At 49.3% G+C, this 18,582-nt stretch overlaps 1 protein-coding gene across 1 annotated transcript in view; it reads left to right on the top strand.

Moving 5' to 3' along the window:
- The first annotated feature begins 10,361 nt into the window (after positions 1-10,361).
- TMEM170B (transmembrane protein 170B) overlaps positions 10,362-18,582 on the top strand; it is an 85,201-nt gene continuing 76,980 nt past the window's right edge. The window contains exon 1 of the mRNA XM_073589980.1: positions 10,362-10,826. Coding sequence (XP_073446081.1) covers positions 10,730-10,826 — 97 coding nt within the window. The 5' untranslated portion in view covers positions 10,362-10,729. The remainder of the gene's footprint in view (positions 10,827-18,582) is intronic.

Genomic DNA, 18,582 nt, shown 5'->3' with positions numbered 1-18,582 from the left:
TGCACCTCGTCACATGATCTACTGCAGCCCCTGCTAGAGAAACATTTGTGGCATAGTAAATGCCGCCTCTTAAATTTGACAAGCAGCAGTTGCAATGCACTGGCTCCACCCCAGTGCCACCCATTTCGGAGTTACGCCTACATTTTGTGACTTTTTAAAGCTTTTATTCCAGGATTCTTTGTGGATTTTGGTAGAAAATTTACAAGAATTTTTGAGGAATTGGGGCCCATTCTCAAAGGCTAGGTTCACATTTATCCTGTGCTCGCCACTGAGCACTTACATTGGGGTTCTCATGCATATCCCCAAAAAACGTGATTCAGATGAAATCTATGACAGAAACAATATTTTAAATGAGACACATGGAGTCACTGTGGACCCTGTCTGGCCTCTATTATGAGGGTGTCCAACATTTTAGGTATACTTTAGCACATAAATGTGTGGCTGACCAGAGTTGTGAGCAAGCTTAAAAAGACGAACACTGTCAAAACAGAGTTAACAATGAATTCACAATAATGAGTCATTCCATTTTGGGTTTCGTCTGAATCACATTTTATGGGGATTTACATGGAAACCCAGATGTAAGTGCTCAGCATATAGACTAAGATAAATGACAACCTAGCCTTATACTAAAAGCAATAAAAAATCTTATTTACCATCAATGGAGAGATAATGGTTTTCACGTTACTGGTAGCACAAAGGCTCTGAAAAAGTGACATGGCTCCCCACAAAAGAAATATTCAGTGAAATATGGGCTCCAAAATCCAAATGCACTCCTCTTTTCAGAGCCTCACTGCTTCACCCCTTTCCCACCCGAGACATATCCATACATCCCTGTGACCTGGTGCTTATTGACCTGGGATGTATGGATATGTCCCGGCGATTTTGCACACGTTATTAGTCTCCTTATAAAGTAGTGCAAAAATAATATTTTTTCTACTCCTCGCACAGCTGGTATCCCAAATTATTGGGGATACCGTTCCCCGGATGTGCGGGGATTAGGAGCTGCTGTTATAGGGACTACCGGCTGTGCGGGGAGCAGGAGCTGCTGTTATTGGGGATACCGGATATGTATAGGAGATACCGGTTGTACGAGGAGCAGGAGCTGCTGTTATAGGGAATACCGGCTGTGCGGGGAGCAGGAGCTGCTGTTATTGGGGATACCGGATATGTATAGGAGATACCGGCTGTGCGGGGACCAGGAGCTGCTGTTATTGGGGATAATGGATATGTATAGGAGATACCGGTTGTACGAGGAGCAGGAGCTGCTGTTATTGAGGATACCGGATATGTATAGGGGATATCGGCTGTATGGGGACTAGGAGCTGCCCTTATAGGGAATACCGGCTGTGCGGGGACCAGGAGCTGCTGTTATTGGGGATAATGGATATGTATAGGAGATACCGGTTGTACGAGGAGCAGGAGCTGCTGTTATTGAGGATACCGGATATGTATAGGGGATATCGGCTGTATGGGGACTAGGAGCTGCCGTTATAGGGGATACCGGATATGTATAGGAGATACCGGTTGTATGAGGAGCAGGAGCTGCTGTTATTGAGGATACCGGATATGTATAGGGGATATCGGCTGTATGGGGACTAGGAGCTGCCATTATAGGGGATACTGGCTGTGCGGGGAGTAGGAGCTGCTGTTACAGGGAATACTGGCTGTGCGGGGAGCAGGAGCTGCTGTTATTGGGGATACCGGATATGCATAGGAGATACCGGCTGTACGAGGAGCAGGAGCTGCTGTTATTGAGGATACCGGACGTGTATAGGGGATATCGGCTGTATGGGGACTAGGAGCTGCCCTTATAGGGGATACTGGCTGTGCGGGGAGTAGGAGCTGCTGTTATAGGGAATACCGGCTGTGCGGGGACCAGGAGCTGCTGTTATTGGGGATAATGGATATGTATAGGAGATACCGGCTGTACGAGGAGCAGGAGCTGCTGTTATTGAGGATACCGGACATGTATAGGGGATATCGGCTGTATGGGGACTAGGAGCTGCCATTATAGGGGATGCTGGCTGTGCGGGGAGTAGGAGCTGCTGTTATAGGGAATACCAGCTGTGCGGGGAGCAGGAGCTGCTGTTATTGGGGATACCGGATATGCATAGGAGATACCGGCTGTACGAGGAGCAGGAGCTGCTGTTATTGAGGATACCGGATATGTATAGGGGATATCGGCTGTATGGGGACTAGGAGCTGCTGTTATAGGGGATACCGGATATGTATAGGAGATACCGGTTGTACGAGGAGCAGGAGCTGCTGTTATTGAGGATACCAAACATGTATAGGGGATATCGGCTGTATGGGGACTAGGAGCTGCCATTATAGGGGATACTGGCTGTGCGGGGAGTAGGAGCTGCTGTTATAGGGAATACCGGCTGTGCGGAGAGCAGGAGCTGCTGTTATTGGGGATACCGGATACGTATAGGAGATACCGGCTGTACGAGGAGCAGGAGCTGCTGTTATTGAGGATACCGGACATGTATAGGGGATATCGGCTGTATGGGGACTAGGAGCTGCCCTTATAGGGAATACCGGCTGTGCGGGGACCAGGAGCTGCTGTTATTGGGGATACCGGATACGTATAGGAGATACCGGCTGTACGAGGAGCAGGAGCAATAATGAGTCATTCCATTTTGGGTTTCGTCTGAATCACATTTTATGGGGATTTACATGGAAACCCAGATGTAAGTGCTCAGCATATAGACTAAGATAAATGACAACCTAGCCTTATACTAAAAGCAATAAAAAATCTTATTTACCATCAATGGAGAGATAATGGTTTTCACGTTACTGGTAGCACAAAGGCTCTGAAAAAGTGACATGGCTCCCCACAAAAGAAATATTCAGTGAAATATGGGCTCCAAAATCCAAATGCACTCCTCTTTTCAGAGCCTCACTGCTTCACCCCTTTCCCACCCGAGACATATCCATACATCCCTGTGACCTGGTGCTTATTGACCTGGGATGTATGGATATGTCCCGGCGATTTTGCACACGTTATTAGTCTCCTTATAAAGTAGTGCAAAAATAATATTTTTTCTACTCCTCGCACAGCTGGTATCCCAAATTATTGGGGATACCGTTCCCCGGATGTGCGGGGATTAGGAGCTGCTGTTATAGGGACTACCGGCTGTGCGGGGAGCAGGAGCTGCTGTTATTGGGGATACCGGATATGTATAGGAGATACCGGTTGTACGAGGAGCAGGAGCTGCTGTTATAGGGAATACCGGCTGTGCGGGGAGCAGGAGCTGCTGTTATTGGGGATACCGGATATGTATAGGAGATACCGGCTGTGCGGGGACCAGGAGCTGCTGTTATTGGGGATAATGGATATGTATAGGAGATACCGGTTGTACGAGGAGCAGGAGCTGCTGTTATTGAGGATACCGGATATGTATAGGGGATATCGGCTGTATGGGGACTAGGAGCTGCCCTTATAGGGAATACCGGCTGTGCGGGGACCAGGAGCTGCTGTTATTGGGGATAATGGATATGTATAGGAGATACCGGTTGTACGAGGAGCAGGAGCTGCTGTTATTGAGGATACCGGATATGTATAGGGGATATCGGCTGTATGGGGACTAGGAGCTGCCGTTATAGGGGATACCGGATATGTATAGGAGATACCGGTTGTATGAGGAGCAGGAGCTGCTGTTATTGAGGATACCGGATATGTATAGGGGATATCGGCTGTATGGGGACTAGGAGCTGCCATTATAGGGGATACTGGCTGTGCGGGGAGTAGGAGCTGCTGTTACAGGGAATACTGGCTGTGCGGGGAGCAGGAGCTGCTGTTATTGGGGATACCGGATATGCATAGGAGATACCGGCTGTACGAGGAGCAGGAGCTGCTGTTATTGAGGATACCGGACGTGTATAGGGGATATCGGCTGTATGGGGACTAGGAGCTGCCCTTATAGGGGATACTGGCTGTGCGGGGAGTAGGAGCTGCTGTTATAGGGAATACCGGCTGTGCGGGGACCAGGAGCTGCTGTTATTGGGGATAATGGATATGTATAGGAGATACCGGCTGTACGAGGAGCAGGAGCTGCTGTTATTGAGGATACCGGACATGTATAGGGGATATCGGCTGTATGGGGACTAGGAGCTGCCATTATAGGGGATGCTGGCTGTGCGGGGAGTAGGAGCTGCTGTTATAGGGAATACCAGCTGTGCGGGGAGCAGGAGCTGCTGTTATTGGGGATACCGGATATGCATAGGAGATACCGGCTGTACGAGGAGCAGGAGCTGCTGTTATTGAGGATACCGGATATGTATAGGGGATATCGGCTGTATGGGGACTAGGAGCTGCTGTTATAGGGGATACCGGATATGTATAGGAGATACCGGTTGTACGAGGAGCAGGAGCTGCTGTTATTGAGGATACCAAACATGTATAGGGGATATCGGCTGTATGGGGACTAGGAGCTGCCATTATAGGGGATACTGGCTGTGCGGGGAGTAGGAGCTGCTGTTATAGGGAATACCGGCTGTGCGGAGAGCAGGAGCTGCTGTTATTGGGGATACCGGATACGTATAGGAGATACCGGCTGTACGAGGAGCAGGAGCTGCTGTTATTGAGGATACCGGACATGTATAGGGGATATCGGCTGTATGGGGACTAGGAGCTGCCCTTATAGGGAATACCGGCTGTGCGGGGACCAGGAGCTGCTGTTATTGGGGATACCGGATACGTATAGGAGATACCGGCTGTACGAGGAGCAGGAGCTGCTGTCATTGGGGATACCGGATACGTATAGGAGATACCGGCTGTACGAGGAGCAGGAGCTGCTGTTATTGAGGATACCGGACATGTATAGGGGATATCGGCTGTATGGGGACTAGGAGCTGCCATTATAGGGGATGCTGGCTGTGCGGGGACTAGGAGCTGCCCTTATAGGGGATACTGGCTGTGCGGGGAGTAGGAGCTGCTGTTATTGGGGATACCGGATACGTATAGGAGATACCGGCTGTACGAGGAGCAGGAGCTGCTGTTATTGAGGATACCGGACATGTATAGGGGATATCGGCTGTATGGGGACTAGGAGCTGCCCTTATAGGGGATTCTGGCTGTGCGGGGAGTAGGAGCTGCTGTTATAGGGAATACCGGCTGTGCGGGGACCATGAGCTGCTGTTATTGGGGATAATGGATATGTATAGGAGATACCGGTTGTACGAGGAGCAGGAGCTGCTGTTATAGAGGATACCGGATATGTATAGGGGATATCGGCTGTATGGGGACTAGGAGCTGCCGTTATAGGGGATACCGGATATGTATAGGGGATATCGGCTGTATGGGGACTAGGAGCTGCCATTATAGGGGATGCTGGCTGTGCGGGGACTAGGAGCTGCCCTTATAGGGGATACTGGCTGTGCGGGGAGTCGGAGCTGCTGTTAATGGGGATACCGGATACGTATAGGAGATACCAGTTGTATGAGGAGCAGGAGCTGCTGTTATTGAGGATACCGGACATGTATAGGGGATATCGGCTGTATGGGGACTAGGAGCTGCCATTATAGGGGATGCTGGCTGTGCGGGGACTAGGAGCTGCCCTTATAGGGAATACCGGCTGTGCGGGGACCAGGAGCTGCTGTTATTGGGGATACCGGATACGTATAGGAGATACCGGCTGTATGAGGAGCAGGAGCTGCTGTTATTGGGGATACCGGAAACGTATAGGAGATACCGGCTGTACGAGGAGCAGGAGCTGCTGTTATTGAGGATACCGGACATGTATAGGGGATATCGGCTGTATGGGGACTAGGAGCTGCCATTATAGGGGATGCTGGCTGTGCGGGGACTAGGAGCTGCCCTTATAGGGGATACTGGCTGTGCGGGGAGTAGGAGCTGCTGTTATTGGGGATACCGGATACGTATAGGAGATACCGGCTGTACGAGGAGCAGGAGCTGCTGTTATTGAGGATACCGGACATGTATAGGGGATATCGGCTGTATGGGGACTAGGAGCTGCCCTTATAGGGGATACTGGCTGTGCGGGGAGTAGGAGCTGCTGTTATAGGGAATACCGGCTGTGCGGGGACCAGGAGCTGCTGTTATTTGGGATAATGGATATGTATAGGAGATACCGGTTGTACGAGGAGCAGGAGCTGCTGTTATTGAGGATACCGGATATGTATAGGGGATATCGGCTGTATGGGGACTAGGAGCTGCCGTTATAGGGGATACCGGATATGTATAGGAGATACCGGTTGTATGAGGAGCAGGAGCTGCTGTTATTGAGGATACCAGACATGTATAGGGGATATCGGCTGTATGGGGACTAGGAGCTGCCATTATAGGGGATGCTGGCTGTGCGGGGAGTAGGAGCTGCTGTTATAGGGAATACCGGCTGTGCGGGGACCAGGAGCTGCTGTTATTTGGGATAATGGATATGTATAGGAGATACCGGTTGTACGAGGAGCAGGAGCTGCTGTTATTGAGGATACCGGATATGTATAGGGGATATCGGCTGTATGGGGACTAGGAGCTGCCGTTATAGGGGATACCGGATATGTATAGGAGATACCGGTTGTATGAGGAGCAGGAGCTGCTGTTATTGAGGATACCGGACATGTATAGGGGATATCGGCTGTATGGGGACTAGGAGCTGCCATTATAGGGGATGCTGGCTGTGCGGGGAGTAGGAGCTGCTGTTATAGGGAATACCGGCTGTGCGGGGAGCAGGAGCTGCTGTTATTGGGGATACCGGATATGTATAGGAGATACCGGCTGTGCGGGGACCAGGAGCTGCTGTTATTGAGGATACCGGACATGTATAGGGGATATCGGCTGTATGGGGACTAGGAGCTGCCATTATAGGGGATGCTGGCTGTGCGGGGAGTAGGAGCTGCTGTTATAGGGAATACCGGCTGTGTAGGGAGCAGGAGCTGCTGTTATTGGGGATACCGGATATGTATAGGAGATACCGGCTGTGCGGGGACCAGGAGCTGCTGTTATTGAGGATACCGGACATGTATAGGGGATATCGGCTGTATGGGGACTAGGAGCTGCCATTATAGGGGATGCTGGCTGTGCGGGGAGTAGGAGCTGCTGTTATAGGGAATACCGGCTGTGCGGGGAGCAGGAGCTGCTGTTATTGGGGATACCGGATATGCATAGGAGATACCGGCTGTGCGGGGACCAGGAGCTGCTGTTATTGAGGATACCGGACATGTATAGGGGATATCGGCTGTATGGGGACTAGGAGCTGCCCTTATAGGGGATTCTGGCTGTGCGGGGAGTAGGAGCTGCTGTTATAGGGAATACCGGCTGTGCGGGGACCATGAGCTGCTGTTATTGGGGATAATGGATATGTATAGGAGATACCGGTTGTATGAGGAGCAGGAGCTGCTGTTATAGAGGATACCGGATATGTATAGGGGATATCGGCTGTATGGGGACTAGGAGCTGCCGTCATAGGGGATACCGGATATGTATAGGGGATATCGGCTGTATGGGGACTAGGAGCTGCCATTATAGGGGATGCTGGCTGTGCGGGGACTAGGAGCTGCCCTTATAGGGGATACTGGCTGTGCGGGGAGTAGGAGCTGCTGTTAATGGGGATACCGGATACGTATAGGAGATACCGGTTGTATGAGGAGCAGGAGCTGCTGTTATTGAGGATACCGGACATGTATAGGGGATATCGGCTGTATGGGGACTAGGAGCTGCCATTATAGGGGATGCTGGCTGTGCGGGGACTAGGAGCTGCCCTTATAGGGAATACCGGCTGTGCGGGGACCAGGAGCTGCTGTTATTGGGGATACCGGATACGTATAGGAGATACCGGCTGTATGAGGAGCAGGAGCTGCTGTTATTGGGGATACCGGATACGTATAGGAGATACCGGCTGTACGAGGAGCAGGAGCTGCTGTTATTGAGGATACCGGACATGTATAGGGGATATCGGCTGTATGGGGACTAGGAGCTGCCATTATAGGGGATGCTGGCTGTGCGGGGACTAGGAGCTGCCCTTATAGGGGATACTGGCTGTGCGGGGAGTAGGAGCTGCTGTTATAGGGAATACCGGCTGTGCGGGGACCATGAGCTGCTGTTATTGGGGATAATGGATATGTATAGGAGATACCGGTTGTACGAGGAGCAGGAGCTGCTGTTATAGAGGATACCGGATATGTATAGGGGATATCGGCTATATGGGGACTAGGAGCTGCCGTCGTAGGGGATACCGGATATGTATAGGGGATATCGGCTGTATGGGGACTAGGAGCTGCCATTATAGGGGATGCTGGCTGTGCGGGGACTAGGAGCTGCCCTTATAGGGGATACTGGCTGTGCGGGGAGTAGGAGCTGCTGTTAATGGGGATACCGGATACGTATAGGAGATACCGGTTGTATGAGGAGCAGGAGCTGCTGTTATTGAGGATACCGGACATGTATAGGGGATATCGGCTGTATGGGGACTAGGAGCTGCCCTTATAGGGGATACTGGCTGTGCGGGGAGTAGGAGCTGCTGTTATAGGGAATACCGGCTGTGCGGGGACCAGGAGCTGCTGTTATTGGGGATAATGGATATGTATAGGAGATACCGGTTGTACGAGGAGCAGGAGCTGCTGTTATTGAGGATACCGGATATGTATAGGGGATATCGGCTGTATGGGGACTAGGAGCTGCCGTTATAGGGGATACCGGATATGTATAGGAGATACCGGTTGTATGAGGAGCAGGAGCTGCTGTTATTGAGGATACCGGACATGTATAGGGGATATCGGCTGTATGGGAACTAGGAGCTGCCATTATAGGGGATGCTGGCTGTGCGGGGAGTAGGAGCTGCTGTAATAGGGAATACCGGCTGTGCGGGGAGCAGGAGCTGCTGTTATTGGGGATACCGGATATGTATAGGAGATACCGGCTGTGCGGGGACCAGGAGCTGCTGTTATTGAGGATACCGGACATGTATAGGGGATATCGGCTGTATGGGGACTAGGAGCTGCCATTATAGGGGATGCTGGCTGTGCGGGGAGTAGGAGCTGCTGTTATAGGGAATACCGGCTGTGCGGGGAGCAGGAGCTGCTGTTATTGGGGATACCGGATATGTATAGGGGATATCGGCTGTATGGGGACTAGGAGCTGCCGTTATAGGGGATACCGGATATGTATAGGAGATACCGGTTGTATGAGGAGCAGGAGCTGCTGTTATTGAGGATACCGGACATGTATAGGGGATATTGGCTGTATGGGGACTAGGAGCTGCCATTATAGGGGATGCTGGCTGTGCGGGGAGTAGGAGCTGCTGTTATAGGGAATACCGGCTGTGCGGGGAGCAGGAGCTGCTGTTATTGGGGATACCGGATATGTATAGGAGATACCGGCTGTGCGGGGACCAGGAGCTGCTGTTATTGAGGATACCGGACATGTATAGGGGATATCGGCTGTATGGGGACTAGGAGCTGCCATTATAGGGGATGCTGGCTGTGCGGGGAGTAGGAGCTGCTGTTATAGGGAATACCGGCTGTGCGGGGAGCAGGAGCTGCTGTTATTGGGGATACCGGATATGTATAGGAGATACCGGCTGTGCGGGGACCAGGAGCTGCTGTTATTGAGGATACCGGACATGTATAGGGGATATCGGCTGTATGGGGACTAGGAGCTGCCATTATAGGGGATGCTGGCTGTGCGGGGAGTAGGAGCTGCTGTTATAGGGAATACCGGCTGTGCGGGGAGCAGGAGCTGCTGTTATTGGGGATACCGGATATGTATAGGGGATATCGGCTGTATGGGGACTAGGAGCTGCCATTATAGGGGATGCTGGCTGTGCGGGGAGTAGGAGCTGCTGTTATAGGGAATACCGGCTGTGCGGGGAGCAGGAGCTGCTGTTATTGGGGATACCGGATATGTATAGGAGATACCGGCTGTGCGGGGACCAGGAGCTGCTGTTATTGAGGATACCGGACATGTATAGGGGATATCGGCTGTATGGGGACTAGGAGCTGCCATTATAGGGGATGCTGGCTGTGCGGGGAGTAGGAGCTGCTGTTATAGGGAATACCGGCTGTGCGGGGAGCAGGAGCTGCTGTTATTGGGGATACCGGATATGTATAGGAGATACCGGCTGTACGAGGAGCAGGAGCTGCTGTTATTGAGGATACCGGACATGTATAGGGGATATCGGCTGTATGGGGACTAGGAGCTGCCCTTATAGGGGATGCTGGCTGTGCGGGGAGTAGGAGCTGCTGGCAGGGTCCCCCTATACCCAATGGCCCATGCATACAAGGTGCCCACAGCTGTAGGAGAAAGCATGGCACATGATGCCTCCCCCAGTGTCGTGCCACCTCAGTCCCGGCGGCACAGTCTCCTCCTCCAGGATGATGATGGTGACTGGGGTGATGATGACGGGAAGGAGGAGACATCTGATGGGGATGATGGTTCCGGAGGATGCAGGTTGGCTGCTCGGCTCCGTGCAGCGCTCACACAGCAGTGCAGGGGTGGTGGCAGCTCGTTGCCCACAGCGGTAGCACTTCACTGGCTGCCAGGCAGATCTAGTCGGGCCGGCCAGGCAGCAGCAGCCCTCTTCCTCAATGTCTCCCCTGCGAGGCTGCTTCTCTTCCCCGCTCCAGCTGCGCCCTCCGCTCATCCCCCGGCCGTCGTTGCTTGGCCTCTTGCTGCTTGAGCTCCTTGTGCTGCTCCTGGAGGAGGAGGAGCAGCTGTCCGGGAGCCCCGGGACTCCCTCATCCCCGAGCACCGTGCCGGCGGAGGAGCACAATGAAGGCGGAGAAGGAGGACCTGTCAATGATCAACCTGTCCGTGCAGCAAGTGCTGAGCCTGTGGGCGCACGGGACCGTGCTGAGGACCCTGACCGGTGAGTGGCACATGTCAGGGGGCATCAGGGAACCCACTTATGGGGAACCTACGTCATCCATTGTCACGTCTCCTTATTCTAAGGCCACATACACAGCTACTAGTCCAGAATGAAGGCTGGTAGCCAGAATTGCCCCATGTGGATCATACACATCACCGATCGCTTCAGTAGCCAGTCAGACTATCTTAGTGGCCATACATTGATCTGTTAATGGATAGCTGCCTGCGTGCTGTGCTGCCCTGTATGAGGGGCTTCTGTGTCAGAGCACTAAGGACATGTAGATGGAGAGCAGGCAGCCCACTACTCATGGTCTGCCCTCATCCTATACAGAAGTGGTCCCCAGCCGTTCAAAACTTTAAGGCTATGTGCACACGATGCGTTTTTAATGCGTTTTCGCTGCGCGGAAATGCTACGAAAGCGCAATGGAATACTAAAGCAAGGTAATGCAATGGCAATCCTGAAGTGTCGTGCACATGATCCGTAAATTTCCGCCCATATTTGCAGCGTTTTATTTTCTGAATCATGTCAATTCCTGTTGAGTTTCTGCAGCGTTTTTGACTCATTTACTTCAACTGAGTCAGTCAAATCTGCAGCAAAAACGCAGGTGTAAAAAAGGTTTGTCAAAAACGCTGTGGAATTGTCAAAGGAAATGATGTCAGAAGGAGGAAGAGTGTGTGGGCGGAGAATATGTGCGTGCCTGTCTGTGTCTGTCTATGTCTGTCAGCGGGTGTGTGTACCCATGCAATGAACAGCACATATTGATTGTACTTAGGCATCGTCTGATGGGACTACTACTCCCATTCAGCTATGTCTGCTGTCGTAACAGAGACAGCATGAGCCAATGATGGGAGAATAGTCTCATCATCCGGAGCCTGAGTTCAGTTGTAAAAAAAATTAAAACATTGACATAATCACATACAATATACATACTCACCCAATACCTAATCCCCGATGCCCAAGTCTCCTGCAAGAAATCAAAAATAATAAACCAGAATATACTACCTGGCCACCGTAGTCCATTTAATACCGAGTGTCACATGTCGATGTAACCCGGCCGCTGGCAATACACTGACAGGAGGTAATCGCTCCCGCAGTGTATCACAGAACCGCCGTAAAAGTTCACCGGAGTACATCAGCTGATCAGCTCCGGTGCTCTCACTTATGGCACGGCTGCGTGAGAAAGTTCTAACACAGCAGTAGAGCCGTAAGTGAGAGCACCAGAGCTGATGAACTCCGGTGAACTCTCACGGCAGCGCAGTCATACACCGCTGGGGCAATAACCTCCTGTCAATGTATCGCCAGAGGCCGGGTAGAGCAGTCGCATCTCCCGATGTGACTGTTCTACATGTGAGATTGCCGTGGGACACTCGGTATTAAATGGACTACTTTGGACAGAATATTATATGTTGGTTTATTATTTTTTTGATTGTTTGCAGGAGACCAGGGCATCGGGGAATTAGTCGTTCAGTAAGTATGGTTAATTTAGATTCAATAAATGAGTCTGTGTGATTATTTCAAATAAAGGACTTTATTCTGGCTGTGTGGTTATTTACCATATAACTATAGGATTAGTAATGGATAGGTGTCTTATAGACGCCTCTCCATTAGTAACCTGTGGGCTTGATGTCACCTGACAGTACAAAGGTGACATCAACCCCACAAATATGAACCCCACTTGCCACCGCTACAGGGCAAGTGGGAAGAGCGAGGCTAAGTGCCAGAATTGGCGCATCTATAAGATGTGCCATTTCTGGGGCTTCTAAGAGCTGATGTTTTTAGCCTGGGGCTGCCAATATACATGGCCAATATACATTTAGCCTTCCCAGGCTATTAACATCAGCCCGCAGCTGTCTGCCTAGCCTTTGCTGGTTCAGTTTTATAGGGGGACCCCATGTCAATTTTTTTCTGGGGTTCCTCTGTTTAGTAGCCAGTAAAGGCTAAGCAAACATCTGTGAGCTGATATTAACCCATTCAGGACCCATGACGTCTACGTAGGCGTCATGAAAAGTCATGCCCAAACGACCCATGATGTCCCCGTAGGCGTCATGCTATAAATAGCGTTCCTGCGGGTCGGGTGACCGGGGTCATTGAAATGTCACCCGACCCGCAGATACAGGACAACATGCAGTTAAGCCCAGGGGGGGTGGCTTTGCCCCCACGTGGTTAGGATCGCTCTGATTGGCTATTAAAAGTGAGACAGCCAATCAGAGCGATAGTAATATTTCATCAATGAAAATTGATGAAACATTACAATCCAGCCATGGCCGATGCTGCAGTAGCATCGGACATGGCTGGAGACACCGATTCGACCACCCCCCACCGGCGATCGCCCCCCCGCCACTGACAGCGGCGATCTGCCGCCGCTGTCATCATCTTCCCCCCTCCCATTCCCTCCGCTCCCTGCTAGCTTCCGATCCCCCCCTCACCCCCCCGGTACCTTCTGAGTCCCCCTGTCGCTCCCGGTGTCCCGCGGGTCCGGCTCATGGGCGCCGCCATCTTGGAAAATGGCGGGCGCATGTGCAGTGCGCCCGCCCGAATCTGCTGGCTGCAGATTCCATTCTTTCATTTTGATCAATCTCACAGTGATCAAAATGAAATAAAAAGTAAATAAACCCCCCGATTATCACCCCCATAGGTAGGCACAACTAATAAAATAAAGAAAATATTTTTATTTTTCCATTAGGGTTAGGGTTAGGGTTGGAAAGAGGATTAGGGCTAGGGTTGGAAAGAGGGTTAGGGTTAGGGTTGGAAAGAGGGTTAGGGTTGCAAAGAGGTTAGGATTAGGGTTGCAAAGAGGGTTAGGAATAGGGTTGCAAAGAGGGTTAGGGTTGGAAATAGGGTTAGGGTTGGAATTAGGGTTAGGGTTGGAATTAGGGTTAGGGTGAAATTAGGGTTAGGGTTGGAATTAGGGTTAGAATTAGGGTTAGGGTTGGAATTAGGGTTAGGGTTGTGGTTAGGGTTATGGTTAGGGTTGGGATTAGGGTTAGGGATGTGTTGGGGGTTAGGGTTATGGTTAGGGTTGGGATTAGGGTTAGGGATGTGTTGGGGTTAGGTCTGTGGTTAGGGGTGTGTTGGGGTTAGGGTTGAAGTTAGAATTGTGGGGTTTCCACTGTTTAAGCACATCAGGGGGTCTCCAAGCGTGACATGGTGCAACCATTGATTCCAGCCAATTTTGCGATCAAAAAGTCAAACGGTGCTCCCTCCCTTCCAAGCCCCGACGTGTGCCCAAACAGTGGTTTACCCCAACATATGGGGTATCAGCGTACTCAGGAAAAATTGCACAACAACTTTTGGGGACTAATTTCTCCTGTTACCTTGGGAAAATAAAAAATTGGGGGCTAAAAAATTATTTTTGTGGAAAAAAAATGATTTTTTCATTTTCACGTCTCTGCATTATAAACTTCTGTGAAGCACTTGGGGGTTCAACGTGCTCACAACACATCTACATAAGTTCCTTGGAAGGTCTAGTTTCCAAAATGGGGTCACTTGTGTGGGGTTTCCACTGTTTAGGCACATCAGAGGCTCTGCAAGCGTAATGACGACCGCAGACTATTCCATCAAAGTCTGCATTTCAAAACGTCACTACTTCCATTCCGAGCCCTGACGTGTGCCCAAACAATGGTTTCCCCCCACATATGGGGTACCAGCGTACTCAGGACAAACTGTTCAACAACCTTTGGGGTCCAATTTCTCCTGTTACCCTTGTGAAAATAAAAAATTGCGAGCGAAAAAATCATTTTTGAGGAAAAAAAATGATTTTTTATTTTCATGGCTCTGCGTTATAATCTTCTGTGAAGCACTTGGAGGTTCAAGATGCTCACCACACATCCAGGCAAGTTCCTTATGGGGTCTAGTTTCCAAAATGGGGTCACTTGTGGGGGGTTTCCACAGTTTAGGTACATCAGGGGCTCTGCAAATGTAACATGATGCCCGCAGACCATTCCATCAAAGACAGCATTTCAAAATGTCACTACTTCACTTCCGAGCCCTGACGTGTGCCCAAACAGTGGTCATCCCCCACATATGGGGCATCAGCGTACTCAGAACAAACTGTACAACAACTTTTGGGGTCCAATTTCTCCTGTTACCCTTGTGAAAAAAAAATTGCGGGCTAAAAATCATTTTTTTTGAGGAAAAAAAATGATTTTTTATTTTCACGGCTCTGCGTTATAAACTTCTGTGAAGCACTTGGGGGTTCAAGGTGCTTACCACACATCTAGATAAGTTCCTTGGGGGGGTCTATTTTCCAAAATGAGGTCACATGTGGGGGGGTTTCTACTGTTTAGGCACACAGGGGCTCTGCAAATGTAACATGACGCCCGCTGACCATGCCATCAAAGTCAGCATTTCAAAATGTCACTACTTCCCTTCCGAGCCCCGACGTGTGCCCAAACAGTGGTTCCCCCCCCCCACATATGGGGTACCAGCGTACTCAGGACAAACTGTACAACAACTTTTGGGGTCCAATTTCTCCTGTTACCCTTGTTAAAATAAAAAATTGCGGACTAAAAAATATTTTTTGGGGGAAAATTTTTTTTTTTATTTTCACTGCTCTGCGTTATAAACTTCTGTGAAGCACCTGGGGGTTAAAATTGCTCACTAAGCATCTAGATAAGTTCCTTAGGGGGTCTAGTTTCCAAAATGGGGTCATTTGTGGGGGAGCTCCAAAGTTTAGTCACACAGGGGATCTCCAAACACGACATGATGTCCGCTAACGATTGGAGCTACGGTAATTTTAATTTCAAAAAGTCAAATGGCGCTCTTTCCCTTCTGAGCCCTGCCGTGCGCCCAAACAGTGGTTCCCCCCCACATATGGGGTACCAGCGTACTCAGGACAAACTGGACAACAACTTTTGTGGTCCAATTTCTCCTGTTACCCTTGTGAAAATAAAAAATATCGTGCTAAAAAATGATTTTTGAGGAAAAAAATGTTTTTTTATTTTCACTGCTCTACGTTATAAACTTTTGTGAAGCACTTGGGGGTTCAAAGTGCTCACTACACATCTAGATAAGTTCCTTAAGGGGTCTAGTTTCCAAAATGGTGTCACTTGTGGGGGAGCTCCAATGTTTAGGTACACAGGGGCTCTCCAAACGAGACATGGTGTCCAATAACGATTGGAGCTCATTTTCCATTCAAAAAGTCAAATGGTGCTCCGTCCCTTCCGGACCCTGCCGTGCACCCAAACAGTGGTTTATGACCACATATGAGGTATCGGTGTACTCAGGAGAAATTGCCCAACAAATTTTAGGATCCATTTTTCCTGTTGCCCATGTGAAAATGAAAAAACTGAGGCTAAAAGATAATTTTTGTGAAAAAAAAGTCTTTTTTTTTTACGGATCAATTTGTGAAGCACCTGGGGGTTCAAAGTGATCACTATGCATCTAGAAAAGTTCCTTGGGGGGTCTAGTTTCCAAAATGGGGTCACTTGTGGGGAAGCTCCAGTGTTTAGGCACACAGCGACTCTCCAAACGTGACATGGCAAGCGCTAAATATTCCAGCATATTTTCCATTCAAAAAGTCAAATGGTGCTCCTTCCCTTCTGAGCCCTGCCGTGCGCCGAAACAGTGGTTTATGACCACATATGAGGTATCGGTGTACTCAGGAGAAATTGCCCAACAAATTTTAGGATCCATTTTATCCTGTTGCCCATGTGAAAATGAAAAAATGATGCTAAAAGAAAATTTGTGTTGGAAAAGTTAAAATGTCCATTTTTTCCTTCCACGTTGCTTTAGTTCCTGTGAAACACCTGAAGGGTTAATAATCTTCTTGAATGTAGTTTTGAGTAGCTTGAGGGGTGCAGTTTTTAGAATGGTGTCACTTTTGGGTATTTTCTGCTGTATAGACCCCTCAACTGACTTCAAATGTGAGGTGGTCCCTAAAAAAAATGGTTTTTAAATTGTGTTGTAAAAATGAGAAATCGCTGGTCAACTTTTAACCCTTATTACTTCCTAACAAAAAAAAATTGTTTCCAAAATTGTGCTGATGTAAAGTAGACATGTGGGAAATGTTATTTAGCAACTATTTTGTGTCACATAACTCTCTAGTATAACACAATAAAAATTCAAAATTTGAAAATTGCAAAATTTTCGCCAAATTTCTGATTTTTTCGCAAAAATTATCGACCTAAATTTACCACTAACGTGAAGCCCAATGTGTCACGAAAAAACAATCTCAGAATCGCTAGGATGCGTTGAAGCATTCCAGAGTTATTACCTCATAAAGGGACACTGGTCAGAATTGCAAAAAATGGCCAGGTCATTAAGGTCAAAATAGGCTGGGTCATGAAGGTGTTAATAGCCTGGAAACCTTTATGGCTATTGGCTCCTTCCCAGAAATATATCAGCCCTCAGCTGTTGACTTTCCCTCTGCTGGTTATGAAAATTATGCGGGAGCCCACGCAATTTTACATAAAAAAAATAAATAAACATAGTGTTTCACGCAGATTTCTGACAGTTGCTGTTTTGTTACAGTATATGTAAGTTAATTATGTTAATGTTACCTAGGCACAGTTCACAATTCTTTTTTTTTTAATAATATATCTTTAGCTCTATGGATTTAAGAAACGCATGAAAAATCCATATGAAAAACCGCATCAAAAACGCAACAAAAATGCATAAAAAAAGCACAGGTTTTCAACACTGCATTCTGCCTGCCAAGTTATGCGGAAGCCTGCAATCAAATATGCAGTGTGCGCACATAGCCTAAGGGGTCTACGTTGGAAGTTATCCTGTATCCATGGGACAGGTGTTAACTTCCTGATCGCTGGGGGTCGAACCGCTTGGGCCCGCAACTGGTTCCAAGAACCGTGTGAATGATTCCATGAATAATCATGCACACTGCTACTCCAGTCATTCTTATGGGAGTGTCGAAGATCAGCCAAGCGTTATCCGAGCGTTATCATAGTGCTAAAGACCAGCCGGACGATTTTGGCGTGCAGAAGATCAGCCAAGAGTTATCAGAGTGCCGAAGACCAGCCAAGCGTTATCGGAGTACCGAAGATCAGCCAAGCGTTATCAGAGTGCCGAAGATCAGCCGATCGCTATCGGAGTGCCGAAGATCAGCCAAGCATTATTGGACTGCCGAAGATCAGCCGAGCGTTATCGGAGTGCCGAAGATCAACCGAGCGTTATCGGAGTGCCGAAGATCAGCCGAGCGCTATTGGAGTGCTGAAGATCAGCCAAACGTTATCGGAGTGCCGAAGACCAGCCGAGCATTATCGCAGTGCTGAAGATTAGCCAAGCGTATCGAACTGCCGAAGATCAGCTGAGTGTTATCGGTGTGCTGAAGATCAGCCGAGCGTTATCGGAGTGCCGAAAATCAGTGGAGTGTTATCGGAGTGCCGAAGATCCGCCAAGCTTATTGGAGTGGCGAAGATCAGCCAAGCATTATCGGAGTACCGATGATCAGCCGAGTTTCATCGGAGTGCTGAAGATCAGCCAAGCTTTATCGGAGTGCCGAAGATCAGCCGAGCTTTATTGGAGTGCCAAAGATCAGCCTAGCTCAGCGTTCCGTTAACTTCCGACTATCTTATTTATAATAAATGGAGCATAAGTGCACATATTCAGCCTCCGCTCCATTCAGATGGGACTTTTCTAAGGATCGTGGGCGTACCACCAGTCAGACCCCCAGCGATTTGGAAACTATCACCAATGTCATTAATAGGTGTTAACTTTCAAACTTGAGAATATCTCTTTAAGAGCCACAGAAAGCTCTGAGAAATTGTTGCAAGCCAGATCAATAGCACCCCTTCACCAA

Source organism: Dendrobates tinctorius, unplaced genomic scaffold (assembly GCF_039654945.1).
Source record: "Dendrobates tinctorius isolate UK_male_01 unplaced genomic scaffold, ASM3965494v1 ptg000115l, whole genome shotgun sequence".
NCBI lineage: Eukaryota > Metazoa > Chordata > Amphibia > Anura > Dendrobatidae > Dendrobates > Dendrobates tinctorius.
The sequence above is the reverse complement of the archived record's forward strand: the minus strand, read 5'-3'. Positions and strand labels throughout refer to the sequence as shown.